This window comes from Tamandua tetradactyla, chromosome 2 (genome assembly GCF_023851605.1).
Source record: "Tamandua tetradactyla isolate mTamTet1 chromosome 2, mTamTet1.pri, whole genome shotgun sequence".
Taxonomy (NCBI): Eukaryota; Metazoa; Chordata; class Mammalia; order Pilosa; family Myrmecophagidae; genus Tamandua; species Tamandua tetradactyla.
Genome location: NC_135328.1, coordinates 179,194,241 through 179,216,692, shown reverse-complemented (window position 1 = coordinate 179,216,692; position 22,452 = coordinate 179,194,241). Strand labels below are relative to the sequence as shown.

The 22,452-nt window shown below is 50.7% G+C and overlaps 1 protein-coding gene across 4 annotated transcripts in view; it reads left to right on the top strand.

Moving 5' to 3' along the window:
* RNF220 (ring finger protein 220) overlaps positions 1-21,913 on the top strand; it is a 245,583-nt gene extending 223,670 nt beyond the window's left edge. The window contains exons 1-11 of one of the 4 annotated variants that reach the window (XM_077149909.1): positions 2,563-2,683; positions 2,815-2,857; positions 5,949-6,070; positions 6,420-6,552; positions 14,787-14,883; positions 15,083-15,169; positions 15,311-15,366; positions 15,499-15,577; positions 19,837-19,945; positions 20,071-20,145; positions 20,901-21,107. In XM_077149909.1, coding sequence (XP_077006024.1) covers positions 2,630-2,683; positions 2,815-2,857; positions 5,949-6,070; positions 6,420-6,552; positions 14,787-14,883; positions 15,083-15,169; positions 15,311-15,366; positions 15,499-15,577; positions 19,837-19,945; positions 20,071-20,145; positions 20,901-20,972 — 927 coding nt within the window. In that variant the 5' untranslated portion in view covers positions 2,563-2,629 and the 3' untranslated portion in view covers positions 20,973-21,107. Of the gene's footprint in view, positions 1-2,562; positions 2,684-2,814; positions 2,858-5,948; positions 6,071-6,419; positions 6,553-14,786; positions 14,884-15,082; positions 15,176-15,310; positions 15,367-15,495; positions 15,578-19,836; positions 19,946-20,070; positions 20,151-20,900 lie in introns of those variants that run through there. The other 3 variants (XM_077149908.1, XM_077149906.1, XM_077149905.1) reach the window with 3 other exon arrangements.
* Positions 21,914-22,452: the final 539 nt, after the last annotated feature.

Below are 22,452 nucleotides of genomic sequence, written 5' to 3'. Positions count from 1 at the left end.
TGAAGAGATGCAAAGAAACACTGGCCATATTTAACCTATCATGATCAGTCTGATTCTTCCACTAGACTTGTAGTTCCTCCAAGGCAAGGAGTTTGTCTTATCCTTCCTTTATTCCCTTCCTTTCTCGAACATTTGTCTAGTACACACTCATGCTCAGCCCTAGTGTCTTTGCCTTCAAGGAGTTAGAAGACATATATACACAAATAGATAATAATAAATAGCCCTGTATTTTAAGTGCTATGACAGAGGTTTATAAGTTTCTAGGATGGAACAATGGAGGGAAAGTAAAGTCAGAGAAAGCTTCACAGAGGACGTAATGACTGAACAGGGTTTCAAAGGAGAAGTTGGGGTTTACTTGATGGACATGGAAGAAAGGATATTCTAGATAAAGGCAACACTATGTTTAAAGGGCACAGAAGTATAAAACAAAATGAAGAATTTGGGGACCTGGTAGGAGTTCAGTTTTGTTAGACTATGAACCACAGTGGGAAATGGTATTAGATGAGGTTAGAAAGTAACCAAGGACTAGCATCTCCTGTTCTTTACACAATGCCTGGCAAACATGTTGGATTAAAAATCATTGAACTAGTCCTTGAAAGCGGAGGGTATTGGCTTCTGGTTTGGATTCTCATTTACTTACTTGGCCCATGCTAGGTACCTAAAAGGACATAGTACTTAAAAGTTACAGTCAGGATTTGAATTTGAGTCTGTCTGGCCCTGAATCCTGGACTGTTTCCCAGCCCCACACTGGGCTCAGGATTTTAGGTAGGGTGGAAATATGAGCCCAGGACTAACAAAAAGCTATCTGGAAAAACATTGGGAGATAAACCTAGAAAGGCAAGCAGGGGCCCTGAGCCTGGTCTAACATGTCTGTGAAGGAAAAAGCCATCCAGACCTCCTACAACTGAGCCATCCCGACCTCCTGCAATTGAACCCCTTCTCTAAGGAAAGCCAGAGACCCAAGCTGCTCACCCTCTTCCCTTCCTCCTAAACGTCCTTCTTCATCCTAGGTACCTACTTCGTCCTAGGCCCTTTGCTGGGTAACTGGTTAGAGATGGCCTCCCAAATAGACAGGACAGATATGGAAACAAAATATGCATGATCAGAGGGAAGTCAAGGGACTATGAAAACACAGAGGAGGCAACTAACCCTGTCTTGAAAAGGGAGGGGAGAGGAGTGAAGCTTTTCCAAAGTCCTGAAGGATGAATAATCAAGCAGGAGATACGTGGAGCGCATGGAGGGAAGTGTTGCCCAGAGGCAAGAGTGTGGAATGTTCAAACAGCTACAGATAGTTCTGCAAGGTTGAGTGCTCAGGAGGTGAGAGGAAGAGAGTATGCATGGTAAAAGAGGCTAGAGAAGTACAACAGGTCAGGGAAAGCCTGTATGCAGTGTTGCAGATCTTCTAGTGGAGAATCATTGGATGATTTAAAGAGGGGAGGAGACAGGATTAATTTTGCTGAATTTAAATATCATAAAGAATGGATTGCAGGGCAAGAAACTGGTGATCAGAAGACCAGATGGGAGGCAGCTGCAAGCTTAGAGAGCTCATAGAATTATGAACTAGAGCAGTGACATCCATAGATAGGTATAGCCATTGAAGAAACACTAAGAAATGTCTGGTCTATGCCAAGCCCCGTGCTGAGCTCTGGGTGTACCAGATGACTCGCACATGGTCCAAGCCTACAGTGGTCAGTCTACCGATTAAGCTGTAATCAAAGTCCAAAAAAGTAAGTGCTATTGAGGGACGGAAAACTATTTTTCCATTAAGGTGGAAATGAGAAGATTTAAGAAACGTCTAAAGGTAGACTGCACGGGATCTAGTGAAAAATTGAGTGTGATGGATGAAGAGGGTCTAAATCAAACACGACCCTCAAGTTTCGGTATGGACACACCTGAGCGAATGGAAGTAACTCTTACGAAGTGGGAACTCAGGAGAAAGTCGCCTGTTTGGGGGCTGAGTCCAATGTGGGCCGCATGGGTATGCGGTGCCTGTGAAAGTACCATGTCCAAGAGAAAAGAAGTGCTGGGAATCCTCTAATAACCCGACAGCTGATGGGCTAGGCTCGGGGGTGGGAGTGACGACCGTTGGAAGCACACAGCGGGATTGCCGGCGGGATATCGGGAATTTGGATGCCTCCTCTCGCAGAGCGCCTGCCCCGGCGTCGCGGCCCTGGAGCAGCCGAGAGGGAGGCGGGCGCCGGGGCCGAGCTCAGGGGCGGAAGGAGCCTTGCAGTGGGAAGGGGCGCGAGGCGGCATAAAAGCATCTCGCAGCGGCTAAATCTGGGGCTGGTAGGCTTCGAGGGCGGTGGGAGGAACCATAGGGGAGGCCCAACCTGTCACTACCGGAACACGAGTAGCAGTTTCCCAGTCCCGGTCCGGTCGCCCCCAACCCCCCGCCGTGAACTTTCACCCCCGCGCGCAGCGGCGGCGGGTCACGTGACCAGGGCCAACATGGCCGCCGCCGCCGCTGGGAGCTGAGGTGCCGCCGCCGCCGGGCAGCCGGGGGGAATCCGCCCGCATCGCCGCCCTTGCCGGCCGGGCGGCCGCGGAGCCCGGAGCGCCGGAAGCCGGGGCTGAGGCGGCTCCGCGCGGCGGCCACGGGGTCCCGTTAGAGCAGCCCCCGGCGGCTATGCCGAGGGCCCGGAGCGGCCGGCGGAGCAGGGGGGCCGGCGGGAGGGAGGAAGTAGGTTTGTTTACGGGCTGTTCGGGGCGGGGCAGGCCTTAACAGGGGTCGGGAGCTGGGGTCGAGGGCTGGGACTCCAGGCCTTGCCTGACGCGCTATCTTTTTTTTTGCATCTGCCCGGGATCTTCTAGACCTTCCTGAGAGTGCGAGCCAACCGGCAGACCCGACTGAATGGTGAGTCCTGCCCGGCCCCTCCTTCTGCCCCACCCCCGGCCTCCTCCCTCTCTCACTGCCTGCAGCTCTTGGCTTGCTTGGATCGCTTCGACATTAGGGCCAGTTGGTGTCTTCGCAGTTATACAACGCTTGGGTATGTGCAAACCATGGCGGCTACCCTCAGTTTCCCTGTCTGTCTAATGGAGATTTGGGTTTCCAGCTCCTGCCCCAGTCTCTCTAAAGCCCCTGAAGAACCCTGGGGGGGCAATAAGCGCCAGAGAATGAGGAGCAAACTACACAATTCTATTCGGGAGCTCAGCTTTGAATTTGCAAACTGCTGGGACCTCACTGTACAAGCCGGCAGGGCGCTGAAAATGTATTTCTTCCAGTTTTTAATCAGTGCCCAGTTGTGTGAATACAGCCTCTCTGCTGAGACTTGACAATGCAGTGAGATCTGGAGTTCCCACGGCAACAGGAACTAACTCATCCCAGAGCTCTTTGAGTTATCAGTCGGCCCACATTTCACAAAAGTGATCAGCGTGGGCTCGACAGCTCTTAGAGGCCTTCTCTGAAAGCAGGACATGTATGCAGACCTGGTGGCCCTCCCTTTTGGATTCAAACCTCTGGAGCATTCCTGTTTGTCTAACACAATTGAATGATACCAGCTTTTTGTGCTGACTGGGGTGTGGTATAACTGGGGGTTGGCCAGAAGGGGCCTAAGGTCTCTGGGCCATCTGGTGAGTGAGTGAGGCTTTGGATGTTCAAGACTCCTAGCTTCTGCCACTCAGTTACTACTGCCAGGCTGAGCCTGTTTGGGAAAAGGAACATTCATTATGGGCTGGCACCATGTTAAGCACGATTCTCACAACAGCTCTGAAAAGAAAATGTTAACACACATTTTATAGCTAAGAAAACTGAGGCTCAGAAAGGTGAAGGTAATTTGTTTTAAGTCACACAGCTGGGGTGAAACTGAGCCATGATTTGAACTGAAATTTATTTCCAAAGCCTGTGCTCCTCAGACCACGCCACACTACCTCCTTGGCAAATATTTTGAATCTTCCTACTCAGAGGTAGACTCTAGGAAGGGAACTTTACCTACCGAGTTTTAATAAACTTGTCTACACTTAGAAGATGAATAGCAAGTTAAAAAAATAAACCTACCTTGCTTACCTGAGAATTTCCGGGTGAAGCCCAGTCCATCACAGTACTTTTCTGGGACTGCCAGTGGTCTTCTGCTGGTCTGGGTGTCCTGACCAAGGGGAACTTCCAGGATCATGCCTCCCTTGGCAGTTCTTCTTTCAGATTCATATCTTTATTCAGTCATCATAGGCCCCTTCTTACCAGGAAGATGTTCCCTTGAGTTCTAGATAGGATAGGTGGGGAACCTTTGTATCGGCCCTCTGCTCTTTACTGTGCTTTTAGAATTCTCAGGGTCCCTTACTCAGTGCCTTTCTGATCTCCATCCTAATCCTAGCTCTGAAGTGTCATGGCTACTTGAACCTGAGATTTCAAGGGTTTGGCAGTCAAGGCTGAGGGACGTGAATCTGTCCAGAGAATCAAATGAGGCACCAATTCATAGTCATATCTCCTATAATCAGTACAGAAATTGGAGTGATGTGCTGGACTGAAGACCCAAGTTTTTCAAACCCCCATGCTTAGTCCTGGTTTTCTGTTGGTTTGGGTTTTTTAGGGGCAGTATGCCTTTGAGTTGGAGTCCCTTCCTCAGACCCTAAACAGGCAAGAGCTGGGACCCACAGGGTAGGGCTCAAGTGCATAATCTTGCTGCCCTCGCACATTCACTGAGATCCGTTTTTGTTGATGCTGAACAACTGGGGGAACTCCTAGCCCATTCTAGGTTACGGAGTCAGGTCTGGTTTCTGTCCTGTCTTTGCTACTTTTTAGCTGCTTGACCAAATGAGCTCTCTGAGCCTCAGGTTTCCTTATCTGTTAGAATGAGATAATGTAACCTACCTTCAGGATATAGAATTAAATTATTTTGTGTGAGGTTCTTGACTCTGAGCCTAACACACAATATATGCTCTGTAAATTGTAATGTAGCAACTCTCATCTGTTGTCCCCCTCCCTAAACCACATTCCTTAGCTTCCCATAACTGCAACAAGGCCACTGTCCATGAGAAAGCTCTTCCTGGCTTTCCAGTGGGGAACCTTTCCCTCTTTGAGTGGCTTCCTCCTTTCCCTCCTCTCCCAGTCTGATTCAGAGTGGCCATCTCTGATCCTGCTCTTGCATCCGGGAGGGGCTAAAGAGAACAGAGTCCCTTGTTTTGACCCCTTCGTGCTTCAGTGACAAGAGGGCTGCAGAGAGGGATTAGTGAGCTAATTAGAAATGATTCCATCTCTCAGCATTAATTAGCAGTATTGTGGGCTTGCAGTGTGCACTTTGGAACTGAGCCCCCTGTGGGACAGCATGGCAGGCAGCCCTCTGCCTCTGGGAACTGCCAGGCCCTGTGTACTTATTAGAAATGATGGAACAGGTTTGGGTAGGCACAATAAGGGTGGCCCTCTCCAGGTGCCTTGGGCCCCCTGACCCGGCTGCCCAAGGTCTGAACCAGACCCTCTTTACCTTCATGACTGGGCCTCAGTCTCCTCTCCTGTAAAATGGGACCAGTGGACATCAGATAAATTCTTCTGGGATAATTTTAGATAGAATGCAAAGGGCTGTATCTCAGGACTCTTGGGCTGAGAACAACAGGGGTTTTAGTTTATAAGTGTACAGCCAGCCAACTCTGGCTCTCAGAGGGACCTTGAGTTCTAGCCAAGAAATGTTCTCTGACACCAAAAGAGATCCTGATCTTAACCTTCTGGGGAGATACTTTGCAACATGGAATATCTTTGCCTGTTGGCCTGTCATTGAACGCTCACATAGGGAGGCGCTGGTTGAGCATGAGCTAGCTAAGAGTAGGCACTTCCCTGGCCTAGCATTAGTCTCCTCCCCCTTCAGGGGCTCTTGGCAAAACCCATTTCCCAAAGGAGCAGAAGGTGCTGAACAAAGGGGCTAAAGGCTGGTAGGAGGTCAGGATGTGTCAGCTCCACTGGGACCCTGGGAACTACAGTGACCGTCTGCCTATATTTTGTTTTCGGTTTCTCTGTGCAGCTCGGATTGGGAAAATGAAAAGGAGGAAGCAAGATGAAGGGCAGGTATGTCCCCTGTGCAACCGCCCCCTGGCAGGATCGGAGCAGGAGATGAGTAGGCATGTGGAGCATTGCCTTTCTAAGGTAGAGGGGCCATCACCACCTACCTTTCCTCCCTTTTCTTCCTTTCCCCTCCCCTAATACTAGCTGCTGACTGCCTCAGATCTATGGGCTTTTGGGGTCTCTGTGTGGTCTCAACAACTTTTCTCTATCCTTTGCCTTCTTACTTTGCTTTCAGTCTCTGTCACTTCCCCTGGGACTCTAGTGGGAAATTATTGGGAAGAAGTCCAGGTCTTTGACCTCTAGATTGGTTTCCTTCAGAAGAACCCTGGAGCCTGGGGCCCATCTAGGATGAAGGCAATGCCTTCCTTGCAAGCCCTAGGGGCAGGTGGGGCTGGCTGGGCCCTGCTTGATTCTGCTCTGCTCTTCACAGAGAGAAGGCTCCTGCATGGCTGAAGATGATGCTGTGGACATCGAGCATGAAAACACCAACCGCTTTGAGGAGTATGAGTGGTGCGGTCAGAAGCGGATACGGGCCACTACTCTCCTGGAAGGTGGCTTTCGAGGTACAAGCACAGACGCATAGGCAGTGGCACTCTGGTGGCCAGGCCTCTGCAGGGTATCCATCTGTTGGGGGCCAAGAGGCCAGGGTTGGTGGCTGGTCATCCGTTCCACCATGTGGGAATGCTGCTGGCAGGGCTCCTTTGTGACCATGCTGCCTGCTTGTGATGTGCATATTAAAATGTATTTGGGTGAGGAAATGGAATTGTGAGGCTGCAAGCTAGGAGTGACGAGGGGGGCTCTCAGCCTCGGGTGATGCATTGAAGGTGACAGCCAAGCCGCGTTAGCACCTGCATAAAATATTAAAGGGACGGTTATGCATTTATCACTCCATCCCTCTTAAGGCTGATAAATGAGAATCTAGCAACCTGCTGTACACCTCCAGCACTGGGGGCCCTGAGGGCTTCCAGGCAAACACATTGGATTTTCCTCCTCCTCCTCAGCCCCATGTCAGAGAAATCAGCTACAGAGAAAAGAGTGAGTTATGGCAAATTTTGACCTCCCATGAGCTTTATTGGTGAATCTAATTTTAGCTCTGATCCCATTCCTTCTCCCTAGGCACGGTCTGCCCTGAAGCAAAAGGGACCTGGCCCCAGCTTCTCCCTGCTTCCTTTGGGCACTCCCTAGTTGCTACTGGGGGGTCTGCAGGGTCTGCCCATCTTTAGGGCTATCTCAGGAACCCTCCCAGCTCCTTGGAGGAGCATGGTTTAGCCTAGTGGAACCTCACCTCCTCTACACCAGGTCAGACAGCAGAACTGGTAGGTTAGGTATCCAGTGTGAGTGTTGTCTGGGCAGAGAAAGGAGAGTCATGTGTCTCCTGGCCTCTGGTTCTTCTTTCTCTGTGCACGAGCACATCTGGCATTGCAGCTTGTGGCCATTAGTGAATCAGTCTGCTTCCCATCTGCCTCCAGTTCTCTGGGCAACACCCTCGGGAGTAGTGCCATGCCTGGTCCCTGGGGAATCTCACAGCAGCTGGGAAGAGGGTGTCCTCCAGGCCATGCTGCTAAGGAGTGGTCTCCTCAGGGCTGTCCACACAGACTAACTTAATGCTAACATTATGCCACTGGGCTTCTCTCACATTACCCAAGCTTTTGGGGGCAAGCCAAAGCGTAAATCAGGAAGATTAGTCAGACCAAACTGTTTCCCTGAGTGTGAGCCTAATCTGGAGAGTGATCATTTACCGTTTCGCTTCAGGCCTGTCCTGCAGTTTTAGTGTCTCTGAGGCCCTGGGTTGATGGGCAGCAGAGCCCAGGATCCCATGAGTTATACACAGAAAGGTGGCTGGTGGCACCCCATGCAGGGTCAGTTCCAGGATGCCACTCTGGGTTAGCTGTTAGCTGCTATTCTTAGCTTCCAGGACTATGGCAACTTCTTAGGATTCTTGGCACAAAACTGGGCCAGGTGGTTTCTGGGCATCAGACAGGGCTTAAGGGGAATAAAGTTGCACAGGACCTGCTGGTTTGATTGAGTATTTCTCCTGTACTGAGATACACTTGCAGAGTGGGTGTGAGGCGCTATTAGGTTCTGGGAGGGTGTTAGTTTTCCCTGAGTGTTTACACTATGAGGTTGTTCCTTTCAAGAATTCCTGAGAGGAGTTCAAAGGGGGCTTTTCTTTGAGTGATTTGGAGAGCGAGAATGAGAGTGAGACTTGAAGAGGGAACACAGGCCGGAGGTGCCTTTATCTGCAGAGAATTGCTCCAGCTTTCCCGATAGAAGCTGCTGCCGCCTCTTAAACAGCTTAGTGCAGTCAAAAGACAGGCAGACTTGAAAGGCTGTTTTACAGCAAGATCAGCAGGGGCCATGAGGCAGAGAGCGGGGCACAGTGGAGCGGAGGAGGCTGAGGCTCCTGGGGGGAGGGGGGCTATCAAAGGGAGGCCTTGGCTGATCCTGACTGCCTCTACCCCCGAAACCTGTCTGCAGGAACGAGCCATCTGTCAGTCTACCCTTCCTGGCCAGGACCAATAGGCCCCAACTCTTGGGGGGGTTGGGTGTGGCCCCGCCAGGCAGACTGGTGTCAGTGCAGTGCATTGATCGCCCGCCGGGTAGGCCGGGCTGCAAGCCGGGCAGCACGTGCTTAATGTGATTGAAAGGCAGTTAAAATGGCGGTGACCTTTTCAGGAGGAATTAGATTGCCTGCCAAGACCGGTTAGAGGGAGTGATAACGCCGGCTGAAGAAGCTGCCCAGCCGACTTCAGAGAGAGGGAGGCAAAGGCAGGATGAACAGGAGAGCAGCAAGGCCCATTTAAGCTGTGCTGTGCGTGCTGACAGAACAGAGATTGCTGTCCTTGTTAGATATGAAAGAACTGAAGAATTGCAGATAAGTTCCTGTATCCGATCATCCCCAACCCTCCTCCCAGACCAGGGTCCCTTCATCATCCTCAGTAATGCTTCCCTAACAGGCCCACCAAGAGCAAGTCTGATGTATCAAATCAGTTACCTTAAATGTTATCTACTATAGGAGGCATTGAATAAGCAAGGGTTTTATTTATCTATTTTTTGGGTGCATGGGCTGGGAATCAAACCTGGGTCTTCCACGTGGCAGGCAGGCATTCTACCATTAAAGTACCCATGCATCCTCAGGCAAGAGTTTTAGTGGAGACACTTGGCTGAGGGGATCTAGACCTTTGAGATGGGGAGCCATAGTTACTGAGGAGGAGACCCAGATATCTCAAGCATGGAAGCACTTGAAATTGGTGTTTTAGGAAAAAATGAAGTATGAGACAACAGGTGAGTGCTGAGATCAGTCCAGCTGAAAACAGATTTTTTGAGAGACTAAGAGAAATAGGTAATGATTTCAGGAGAGTATGTTGGAGAATATTTGGGGGAGGTAGGAGCTACTCTAGCCTTCCCAGTTCTAGGAGAAATCCCAGGCTTTGTACCTGAGCTGTTAATTTTCCTCTCAGAACCTTAGGTTTCCTAATCTGCTACTGCTGTTTCTTCCCAGCCAGAGTTATAATTTACATAAAGGGCAAGACACAGAGCCTAGTGTTTCAAATCAGCAGTCTCCTAAAAGAGATGAGTAGTTAGGAGAAAAGATGCTGTCCTGAAGCACCATTCCACACCTGGGCAGAGCATGGGACAGAAGTCCCTAGAAAGGCTAGAGAAGCAGGACCTTGGGAAAAACAGATCTCTACAACCCTTGAGACAAACCTACTCCTGCCTATAGTCAAATGAGGTATGTGACACCTAGGTCTTCCCCTGTATTGATCATCAGTGAGAGCTCACCCAGCTGGATTTGGGAAGCCCAGGGCTCTGATATCCCCATCAAAATTGGAAGGAACAGGGTGGAGAGAGGACATGGGAATGGTTTGTGTCAGAGAAGTTGGTAGTCATATGGTGGGTACGAGAGTGATGAGATAGAGAATTTCCCAGGAGACTGCATAGGAAATGAAAGTTGCTTGGAGCCCTGTCTTTGAGTTCTGGAAGTGAATGCATTACTAGAACCCAGCAGTAAGCCCCTTTGAATTAAATAGGTGGAATACTACAGAGAACCCCTCTGCCCTGTCCAGATTGTGACCCAGGGACTGAAACTTTCTCAACTTCCTGTTGCAGATTTAGGTTGGTTCCAAGTAGCCTGGGATCAGAGGACAGGAAGGGCAGGCATTTTGGGCACAGATTTTTAACCGACTGTTTCTTGATAAAACTTCAGCATCAGATCATGGGGCAAGGGGGTGAGGGGTGTTTGAGTCCAGGAGCACAGGGACATAGGCCTCACCTTAGTTGCCGCCTCCTTTGGCAAGTTGGGCCCCAAAAGATGGGAACCCTGGGTGTTAAAAATGTCCCCCAGCACAGCCCTGCTGCCTCGTCCAGTCAGTGACAAGTGTGGAAACAGCAGACTGCTGGAGGCAGTATTGCTGCCTTCTAACTCCCCACCACCATTTAGTTATAACCGCTGCCTGTTGGGAGGGGTGAGGAGAGGTGGCAAGGAGCAGGGCACCTTCTGTCCCCTGTGGCGACTGACGGGATTTAATCGCCTTTTGGAACACAATTGTTAAGCTGGGACAGAGGGAGTACAGGCCGAAGGAGCAAGTATCAATGGTTTTAAACAGCGTCTGTCTCTACGTGTCTCTCCTGACGTGAGGCAGTGAAACGCGTTATCGAGGAGGCCCGGAAAGTGGCTAAGTGCGTTTGACACACGCCAACTCCCTGCCTCCACACTGGATAATTGCATTGTCAACTGTTCAGCGAGGTGGCAGGTGACACTGCAGGCCGATTGATTGTCCCGCATCGCAGCTCCCTAGACTGTCAGCTCCCCAATCGATGGCGTTTACACAAGACACCGTAACTGCATCTGTAACTAATTCCAGTGTAAAACTCTCCGGAAGCTGCGGCCCTTGCCCTCCCCATTGGAGAGTACAGACCTCTGGAGGGCCCCAAGACTTTCCTTTCACTCTGGGCTCTAGTTTTGTTGGGAGCAGCAGGTGAGGAAACTGATGGTTCCTTTTTGTGGTTTCAGGTTCCAGCACGTTACTGGCCCCAGTAAACGTGCATCTCCAGTTTCTCGGTCAATAACTTGATCAATTGATTAAATTAACGCTGATTTTTTTTTTTTTCTTCTCAGTGGTCCAGGAAGAAATGAGTTTATGGGAGGGTGGTTGTTTTTATAAAATTTTGACTTGTTTTATTATTTTTGCACTTAACCTTCCCCTTTCTATTGCTTAGTTTTCACTTGGAGGGAAGGATATTTTGCACTGCCCTACTAAGGACTGAGCAACTCTGGCACCCACTCTTGGGCATCATTGGCCATTAGACTTAATTTGCCTGTGACAGCAGCCCCAGCCTTTATGCCATTTTAAGGTGGGGAAGAGCCCTAATAAGACAGCCTCTCTGGTGACTAAAAGGGGCCATCTTGGAGCCCTGGGGCTGAGCACCTTTCCCGGGTAGCAACAGCAGGAATGGCAGCTTGCCTGTTATCCCTGGAGCTATGTGGAGGAGGAGCCAGAGCCTTGGAAAGGAGCTCTCTGTGCCATCTTGCCTCTGAGTACTGGCTTGGGATATTCCAGCAGCTGAGAACATAAAACGACTGTGGAGCCTTCCTCTCCAAGCGGGAGGGGGGCAAGCTGGCGGGGGCGCTGTCTGCATAAAACAGCTTTATGGCCGTTTCTTTTTATTGTGATTCTGCCAGAAGTCAGCAAGTGACATTTCATTAAGAAAATAAAGTTTAATGTGCTGGGAAGGAGGCTGGAACAGGCTGGGGCAGCACAAGAGTGAAATTGGCAAAGGCAGCCTATTCTGAACACCTGTGGGGGTAGGGAGAGGTTCCCAGCATCTGTCTCAGCTGGGGGACAGGGGATAGGGTCAGGGTCAGAGTTAACTGCTCAGAGCCGGAGGCAGAGAGGCCTTTTCCTCTGCAAACGAGATACGCCATGCTCTCCATCCTATCTGGCTAGTCAGAGGACTAGAAGGCTGCTGCCCAGCTGGGGCTTGGGGTGGAATAGGGAAGGTTGTGGGAGGTTTCTGTGGCCACCAGTTCCCTAGGCTTTGGTCTTCCTTGAAGCACAGGGATCCCCAGGACCAAAGAGGACGGTGTCACTAGCGTTTAGCCAGAATTGCTGGGATGTGTTATATGGCACCTGCTGTGGGCCTGGCCACCTCTGTACTGGATGATGCTGATCACAGCAGTGAATCAGACTTAAGACCTACTTTTGAATCCTTCAGTTTAGTGAGGGACAGTGAAAATATGTGGTGATAAATGTAATCCTTGAATTGCATAGGAGCTTGGGCAAACACCAAGGAAAGGGTAGTTGTGTGTTAGTACCAGGAAAAGTCTCATCCACTACTCAGAACACCTTACGGGCAGCAACAGATCTTGAAAGTGAATTCCCAACACTAAGCCAGAAGATAGGCTCCTTAATGGTTGAAAGAATGTTGTTGAGATGCGCGTTCATTCAGAGAGTATTTGTAGCAAGTATTTCATATTTATAAAGCAACTACTACATATAGGCCCTGTGAGTTAATAGGAGAAGGCATGTTTGAGCTGAGTCGCACATGAAAAATTAGCAATCACTTGTTTTATAGACCAGAAGAAAGAAGGTTCTAGACAGAGAGGACAAGGTATGGAAGTATGGAGACATGAGAAAACATATAGAACTTGGGAAACCACAATAGCTGTGTTCCACTGGAGCGGGTCTTGGTCAAGGTACAGCAGAGCAGTAGGCTGCAGATGAAGGGACTGGGTGCCATAGGCCTGCTTTGTATCCCTGCTACTGAAGACTGCACAGGCTGCTGAGACTTTTCCTGGCAACTTGGGGATACCTTTTCTCTCTGCTTTGCCATGGGAGCCATTCTGGTCTCAGGAATATTGCCAGGGTTCTATGTGTTCCTTTTTCACCCACTCTTAAGGCAGGGCTGGGCAGGGCCAGGCTGAGCAGTGGAAGTGAGGCCGGCTGCTGAGTTGCATGTACTTAGGGGAGGGAGTTGGCTGGACACGGGGGCCACAGATTGTAAGTGAACCTGATGGCTATATTCTGATTGATGGCTGAGTTTGTCTCCCAAACTGTCAGAGGGTTTATAGAGGTGCCACTCACCCACAAGGCAGGAATTGCTTGTCAGGACACCTGGCAGTGAGTAGAAGACAGAGCTGTAACTTGGTATTTTCTCAGCTTAATGGCCCTCCTGCTGACCTACCTGCTGCCTCAAGTTTGTTGGTACATCCTTGGAATGGGGAAATGAGGAATGTCAGGGAGGGAGTGGAATCTAGCAACACCTAGCCTCTTTCTTTCCGTGCTGTTTCTTACCTCTGGGGTGGCTAGAACCTTTGTCTGACCAGAAACCAAAGAAGTAGAAGGGGGAAGAAAGATCAGGAATAAAGTACCTTTGAAATGGGTTTGAAAGATGAAAGAAGAACATTCCAGATGGAGTGAATAGCATGAGCAAAGATTAGAAGAGCAAAGCACACAGGCAGGGTATGTTTGAGGTACAACCAGTAGTCTGTATGTTCATATGCATAGGACTTATGGAGTGAAGTGAGGAAAAAAGTGACGGTAAAGAACTCAATGGCATCCAGATCCAAATGGATCCAGCCAAGGAGCCTGGACTTGATTGTGCATACAGTAGGGAGCCATAGAAAGTTTTTGAGCAGGAAAAAGAATGGTCAGAACTACATGGTAAGCAGGATGAGGGAGCAGACCAGAGGCTTAAAGACCCATTACATGACTTATCCTGATGAGAGTATAATTATAGACCTTGAAAGTGGCAAGAAATGACAAGAAAAAATTTCTGAGATCATTGGGCTGAACCCTGAGGTTGCTGATCCCAGTTGCCAGATTCCATCAGATTCATCTCTTTGTGCCTGGCAGGCTGCTCCCTGTGCTGACTAGTAAGATGTGGTCTGAGGCTCACTAGGAGGGAGGAGGGAAGGGGCTCTATGGCCTCTGGACCAGGGTTATCAGGAAAGGTAGAGCTGGGAATCAGAAACCATATGTTAGGTGATGGAGCTGGTGTGGCTCCAACCACTTGCCCTACCCCATCAGCCAGTAGTCCATCTGGGGCTATGCCAACTGCACCGTGGTGGCGTCAGCCAGCTGCCCATCCCTTGGCCCTGCCTCAGCACAGCCTGCTTGTCTTCGTAGACTGCTTTGAGAAGCAGGTGTGCATTCCTCGCCTCCTCTGTCTGTACCTTCCTAATCCCTTTGTAACTGCACTTGTCCAGGAATCTGGGCTGAGAGAGGTGGTGATGAATAATTAATGTCAGGCACTTCAGACACCAAATATTTGAACAGCTGCCTGGTGTTTCTGCTGGCAAGGACCTGGCAGCCAAAATTAGGATATTGGCTGGGGTCTCCCTCTGTGGCTTTGACTGGCCTTGGCCCACTTGTTCTCCCCTCTGATGGGCTTCTTAGGCTGGACCATGGGAAATAAAGTAGGCTCAGGTCCTAAAGGAGGGTGATGTTGTAGACCTGAATGTCTCTGTGCTCTTCCTGCTCTTCCTAGACTTGGAAGGCAGGTGTATAGCAGGTCTTGGACTGTCTCCTGAGGACCTGACACAGTATGTGAATGGTCTAGTTTGTGAGCAGGCTATTTGGAGCAGCAAGCATTGGCAGAGAAGGATGATGTATGCAAAGTGAAAGGGACTAAAATGTCAGAGTGAGGAGCACCTAAGTATCTGGCTCCACATCCCAGGCCCAGGTTTCTCAGTGGGACTTATCAGGGTCCAAACCTGACCCTTACCTAGAAGTGACAGAAGGGGGACCTTTGATCTAGTTGGTCCCTGGCCCTCCTCATATCCTGCTTCCCACAGGCTCTGGCTTCATCATGTGCAGCGGCAAAGAGAACCCGGACAGTGATGCCGACTTGGATGTGGATGGGGATGACACTCTGGAGTATGGGAAGCCACAGTATCCTTGAGGCACTGTGGGGCAAGGTGGGGCAACGGGGTCGGCCAAAGAGAGTAAGGAAAGTAGCTAGCACCTCTGGTACTTGCCCACACCACCTCCAGGACCAGAGTCTCAGTTTTGGCCAGGGGGAGCCCTCCTGAGGAGTCACCTTTGTGACCTACTGCAAACTAGAATCCATTGTCCTTGACCACCATGCCAGATACACGGAGGCTGACATCATTCCCTGCACAGGCGAGGAGCCTGGTGAAGCCAAGGAGAGAGAGGCACTCCGGGGTGCAGTCCTAAAGCAAGTGTGGGCACAAACTTGGGTGGGTGGGATGAAGGGATGGGAAACCCTGAGGCAGGGGTCAACCCAGTACCTATCCTCAGGGCAGTTCTGCCTGCCTTCAGGACTCACTTTGGTTTTTTCTTCCTTCCTCTCCTCTAGTGGTGGCCCTCCCAGCACACGCATCACACCTGAGTTCTCTAAATGGGCCAGTGATGGTAAGTCCTGATTCAGGGTAGGAGTAATGGGAAGAAGGGGTATTACTGGATGGTGTTGTCTGACTTGAGCCCAACCCTTCACCTGTGCTGCTCAGTCTGACCAGACTGTGAAGTGACTCTCTGTCCCAGCAGAGATGCCATCCACCAGCAACGGTGAGAGCAGCAAGCAGGAGGCCATGCAGAAGACCTGCAAGAATAGTGACATCGAGAAGTGAGTGTGGTTGACCAAGGAGGGCCCTGGGACAGCAGTTCAGTGGGAAGGAGAGGGGCCCTTTGCTAGCAAGAAGGTCTGCTGCCAGGGCTTTTGGTTCCTCCAGAGTGCAGCTCAGTCCTGTATCCCTGGGCACACAGCCGGCAGTGGGGCCCAGCTGGTGCTAAGCGTGACTCGGTGAATTGATCGCTGGGCCACAGCCCCAGGAGCCTTGGCGGAGGGAGGAGCAGTCCTCCTGCCTGCCTGCCCGCCCGCTGCGGCAGCCTCCGCCCGGGGAATGTGATGTATGGCCACCCAGCCCAGCCGGCGCACTTGATTCATCTCCAGTTTCTGTTTCTTAATCGGGAGCTAAATTGGTTTCATTTTTCTTGTCCCGGGTGGTGCTCGCAGTGAGTTTTAGGCAGGAGCATTGGATCTCATCACTTCTGGGAGGAATTTTTGGCCTGAGCTCTCTGGCAGGGGAGTGAGGGGGATCCATTAGCACTTTACCCAGGCCTGGGCAGCTCCTGTCCTGGGGTCTTATGAGCCACAAGGGCATGAAATCAGCTGAGTACCTCACTGCCCTCCCAGAAGTCTAAGCAATGCCAGTTCTGATCCCAGGACTTGACATTGTCCAGTCCAGGCTGCCTAGAGCTGCTACTATTGGCCATTGCTTAACTCTTTGCGCATCCATGTGTGTGCACACATACACACATACACCCTTCCACTGGAGGCTAGGTTGCCTGGGGTTAAAAGCCAGCCTCTTCATTCCTGGGCCAGTGTTCCATCTTACCTCCTGCCAGCAGAGTGGATTGCAGGCCGTTGCAGGGCTGGGTCGGTGGCCCAGGGTCACCTCCCATTTGTTTCCCTCCATTTTGTGTTGTCATAAATTCATTCCAGCCCGTTGTGGTTGATCAGTTTATCTCGGCCGGGGCCGCAAGTGCTGCTGGCATGATGTATGGGCCGCGGCGCAGGGCCCGGCTGCCCATGAATCACCGCAGCTGCTCCGTGTCAGCGCCAGAGCGGGCTGCACGGGTTCGGTGCAACCAGCTTGTGTGTGTGTGTGTGTGGTGGTGGTGGGGATGACGTATGGATGTTTATTTAATAATTCTCTCCTACTCCAGCTGAGCAGGACGGGCGGGGCCATAAGGGGCGCCCACCCTCATCTGGAGGGGCCGCTCATAAATCAGAAAGACAAGATCATTAATCAGGGATGGCGCCCGACAGGGAGGTGGGGGCCAGAGCCAGTGGCCATCCATGAAGGTATTACCCACCCAGGGCTGGGAGGAGTCAGGATTTCTGTCCCACCTGTGTGAGCGCAGACACCAGTAGGCAGAGCTCTCTAGGGCAAGTTGGGGGCTGGCTCAGTCATATGCAGAGATCGCCAATGGGTTTAGATCTGCCAAGATTGGGTCTCTTTGGTCCCCATGACTTTTCTTATACTCAGGAGATGAGATCCCACCCTAGATCTCTTTCACATCCCTAGGAAGGGCAAAAGCAGGATGCCATGGCTTCCTCCAGGAATCTCACCCCAAGGTCTAGAGGGGTTCAGGAATAGCTTACAACCAACCTGGGCCAGGGGTTGGAGGATTGGATATTTCACCAGAACAAAGAGGCTCCAGTATAAGCTGAACAGACACAGGATAGGGTGGGCTCTAGAGATGGATATTGGCCCTTGGTGTGGCCTTGGAGCTCTTAGAGCAGGGAATGGCTTCATTCTTTCCTGGGCAACATCCTTTTTGTCTTCCTGGCTCTAGCTCATTCTACGGTTTGGAGTTTGGGAGTTAGTTCTCCACTCTGGGGTGAGTACCCCCAGCTCTAGGCCCTAGTTTCTTCATCTTTGAAATAACCATTTACTCCCAGCAGTTACAAACTAGTCCTTATTGGGAATTTACCAGCGATTAAAGTGGCATATATAGCCTTGGGCAGAATACCAGGGAAAGAGCCTGCTGTGTGAAATGCTTATGAGGAAGAGGGTGAGAGGTGAAGCCTTCCAGAACTGGAAGGTTGAATAGAAGCTCTTAGGGAACAGCCAGTGACAAAAGGAGCTAGAGTCACAGCCCTTTTCAGCTTTCCTGGAGAGAGGCAGCACAGAGGGAATCATGGATCTGTGGGATGATGGATGTAGATTGCTGTGATACATGGATATAGCCTTTAGGGAGCCACATTTTCTGTTGTTGTTAGCTCTCCAAGAGAGAGAGGTTGGAGATCCAAGTATGTTACTGCCCAAAATGTTATCACCGTTCTCCACGTACACACACACACACACACACCCCTCTTGTGTCCAGCAATAACAGACAACCTAGAAGCTTTCAAGCTTTCTGAGTAGTTGTCCTCTCAAAGCTGGAAGAATGGGTCACCCCAGAAGATTGTCCTTGCCCAAACCACACCTCACTTGTGACTGTGCAGTAGCCTCTACCTCCACCTCACTCTGGTCTTTGCTTCCTGGTTGAGTACATCTTTTAAACCTCAGCTCTTATCCTGTGATACCCATCTTCCACCATCCTCAATGACATTCATTGCCTGTAAGATAAACTTCCATTCCTGATTGTAGCATTTGAGGTCCTCCAAGACAATCTTCTTTCTTATTTTGCTCCCCCCTGCTTACCTACAGGTGAGCCTTTTAGCCACATGGGCCTCTGAGGCTTCTTGACCATTTTCTTGCTGTTCCCACTGCCTGGGGATGTCTCCTCCTGGGTATGTCCATATAGAGTAATGGTTAATCACACAATTAACAGTTGATCTCGGAATCAGTCTGCCGGCACTTGAATCCTACCTTCCCCACTCTGTGTGAACCTTAATTTTTCTGTGCTTTAGCTTCTTTATATATAAAATGGGAATATCAGAATCTTCTCATGGGATTTTTGTGAGGAGTAAATAAGATAATAATTATCAATCCCTTGGTACAGTCCCTGACATTTAGTAAGTGTTCAATTAACTCTAGCCATTTTATTTGTATTATCATCATTATTATTCCCTAAGGCCCATCTCCAGTAACCATCTTTTCTACTCCTCCACAAGTCTTCTCCCTCTTGTGAGTTCCCTCAGCCTTTGTACCTCCTGGGTCCTGTTCACTTGTTTTAGGAGGTATGAGAAGCATCACTCCTTGAGATGGTCCTAGCTGTTCCCTGTTCAGCTTTGCAGCCCAGTGAGTCTTTGAGAAATTATAGGGACCTTGCTTCTTCAAGAAGTTTTAGGGACCTAGTTTATGCAGGGCTTAGACCACAAATCAAGGACTACTGTGGCATGTGATGTACTTAAGAGAAAATAACAAGGTTCCCGGGGAAGTCCAGGCATTTAGCCCTGGGACCTAGATTATGTGGGATTCATCCAGTCCCCATGTCTCTCACCCTTTCCCTGGGGGTTGAACTGGTTCTTTATACAGCAAATGTTTACTTATCCTCATGGGCCTAGCAAAGGGCTAATGTCCATAGTAAATATTGGTTGACTGAGTAGCTGGCCTTCAGGGAACTCAGTCTAGCAGAGCAGATAGACATTTGCAGTTCTAATAAATATAGTCACTGCTCTGGTGAAGTTAAAGTACAAGGTGCTTCTAGAGGGTGCTGGCTAGGAGGGTTGTAAAAGGATTCTGGGTGGAGGTGGGAACTAAACTAGGTGTGAATAACGAGGCAGAGTTAGTGAGTTAGGAGGTGGGTGTGATCCAAGGAGAAGCAGAAGTGCAGAGAGACCAAGGGAGTGAAAAATGGTTGTATGGATGGAGAAACTAAGTTTACTGTGGATGGAGCATACAGTATGTGCAGGGTGCTGAGAGATGCCACTGGCTGGGGCTGGACCAAGGAGGACTGTAAGCCTGTAAGGAGTTTAGTAGAACATTACTCTGAGGGAGCCATTGAAATGTTGGAAGTAGAAATTATCAGATTTGTATTTATGCAAATTCTTCTAGCTTTTGGGAAAAAGGAATGGAGATAATGGGACTGGAGGCAAAATGGCTATTAGAAATGTTAGTGAGTAATCCATAGCAACTGGTGGTAGTAGGGGTAGAAAGAGATGGGGGAAATTCCAGAGATATTTAGGAGATAGATGACAGATTTTGGATGTCAGGGAGGGGGCTGGTGACTGAGAAGAAATGGTTGAGAATGGTTCCTAGATATCTGATTTAAAAATTCACTGGGAGGGAGATTATAGGAGGACCAGGGAGGGTGTGAAGTTAAATTCTGGAATGTGGAGTTTGCAGATGGTTCTGGAATTTAAGGGAGGTATGGATGGAGGTTCAGATGTGGCCACCAACCTGCTGCCCAACTATACCACCTTCATTACAGAATTACTGAAGATTCAGCTGTGACCACCTTTGAGGCCCTGAAGGCTAGAGTCAGGGAGCTTGAAAGGCAGCTATCTCGTGGGGACCGGTACAAATGCCTCATTTGCATGGTGAGTAGAAAGGAATCTAGGGGTGCCCTTGGCCAGGCTTCTGTGCCCCTTGGGGGTTGAAGAGGGTTTTGGCACTGTGGTCTCAACTATTCAGAGTGACCCATCTCTGCCCACCTCCTCCCTAGGACTCATACTCGATGCCTCTAACATCCATCCAGTGTTGGCATGTGCACTGCGAGGAGTGCTGGCTGCGGACCCTGGTGAGGTGGCACGGGGGCGGGGAGGGGGGTTATTTTGTGCACATCTCAATTGCCCATGCTCATGCTCGAGCCTGCCTCAGGGGAGGGGGAAAACAAGGGGCAAGGAGGGGGAGCAGGAGCATAGAACAAGCACCAGAAACCAGGATACTTACCTCCCAAGCTCACTACTTCTCTCCCTGCACCCTAGTTGTATTAAATTCTCCCCCTCTCTGGGTTCATTGCTTTCTCCTTCCGCCAGCTCCCTCCCCCGGAGGGCCCAGTATGTATCACACATTGGCGAGACCCCAGGTCAGGAAGAGACTGGTTGTGGGTAAGCAATACCAGTGCCTCGGCCCCTCCCCCTCCCATTACTAAGCTCCTTCTGCTCCTGCCCCTGTTCTTCGCTTGGGAGCAGCCATTAAAATGTCGCCCGGAGACAGCAATAAAAGGCCCGGACGTGGGCTCTGTGTCCTGATCAAAGGCCGTGTGTAATCTCGTTAGGGCCGCAGCAGCCACAGCTGGACCCTGCCTTGTTCTCATTACTGGGGCTCCCGCTGCGGGGCTGGCCAGGCGGTTTGATCCTGGCGTCCCCCCAACACAGAAGCGTGCCTGCCTGCTCACAGAGGCCGCCCATGCATCCCAGCCTGGGCTGATAGGACCAAGGTCCCAGCGCCCACTGGTGCAGGAAGATGTGGCTGCAGGCCCAGGTGCTCCCGTGTGCAGTGCACACGTCGCATCCTTGTGTATAACCAAAGGCCTCCCTGCTCTCCCTGCAGGGCGCCAAGAAGCTTTGCCCTCAGTGCAACACGATCACAGCACCTGGAGACCTACGGAGGATCTACTTGTGAGCTAAAGCAACCCCGGGCAGGCCTTGCCTTGGCAGCCCCACTGCCCCCAGCCTCAGTGACAGTATCCCTCTCCCCTTGTACATACTTGCACACAGGCTCCCCATGTACATACATGCACATACACACACATAAACACATGACACACAGGATTCTGGAGCTAGAGTGGAGGCTGAGGCCCAGGCTGCTGGCTCCCACCAAGTTTGGGGGCCATACCTGTTCCAGGCTCCAGGGTGAGGCAGGGAGGCGGGGATGGGGGGATCAGGGGGACAAGGCTCCTGAGATCCAGCCCCCAGACTGACAGACGGACAGACAGACATGCAAACACCAGACTGAAGCACATGTAATATAGACCGTATATGTTTACAATGTTGTGTATAAATGGGACAACTCCTTGCCCTCTATCCCATCCCCTTCCCTTTTGGTTGTATGATTTCCTTCTTTTTCTAAGAACACCTGGAAGCAGTGCCTCCTTTGGGGCTGGCTGGGGGCTCGGCCCATCCACCTCCTGGGTGCCTGCCTCTCCCTCCCCCTTTGGTGTCCCTTCCCTCTCTGATGTGCTCGGTGTTCAGTGGTGTATATTTCTTCTCCCAGACATGGGGCACATGCCCCAAGGGATATGATCCTCTCCTTAGTCTTAGCTCATGGGGCTCTTTATAAGGAGTTGTTCGGGAGGGCGGGGGGGGGGGGGAGGGCAGTCAGGAAATGGGAACCGAGCAAAAGCAGGGGCTGAGATTGGGACTGATGAGGGTGCTCTTAGCTACCCAGCCTTCTACTGAGAACCATTCCTGGGATTAGAGCTACTATTCCCAGGGGAAAGTGTGGTCTCCCCCACCCCCCACATGGGCCCCATGGTGTGATGCTGTGTCTGTATATTCTATACAAAGGTACTTGTCCTTTCCCTTTGTAAACTACATTTGACTTGGATTAAACCGATATAAACACTGCTGCCTGTGTGTATGTGTGTAGGGAGGGTTGGGTGATGGGGAGTGGACAGAGACGAAGGGGTTAATTCCTGACAGCAGTTGGAGATGACTTAGCTCCAAGTGTGTAAAGCCAGGCAGGGTTGGTCTGATCTGGGGCCCTGGAGCACTCGGGTTGGGGTGGGGGTGGAGCTGGGATCTGGGCTTCTGACTATTGATGGGTAGGGGCTCCAGGTTAATTCCTTATCGATGCAGAATCGTCAGCTCATTAATCACAGAAGAGGTCAGAGCTTGGGGGTACAGAGGGGATGCAAGCTCTATCCCCCAACCTTCCCAACCTAGGGCAGGGGTAGCTTTAAGCATAGGAGGAAAGTACAAACTCCACGCTCATATCCCTTTCCAGTTCTCTGAATTGTGCCACAGACCAAAATGGATCACCATCTCAGCCCAATGTGGCTTTTTTTTCTTTTTTCCACGCCAGTGACCAACAGTCCCAGGTAGCTGTTGCTTGGACCCTTAACTCCAAACAGGAACTGTTATCAAAGATAGGCTTTCTTTTT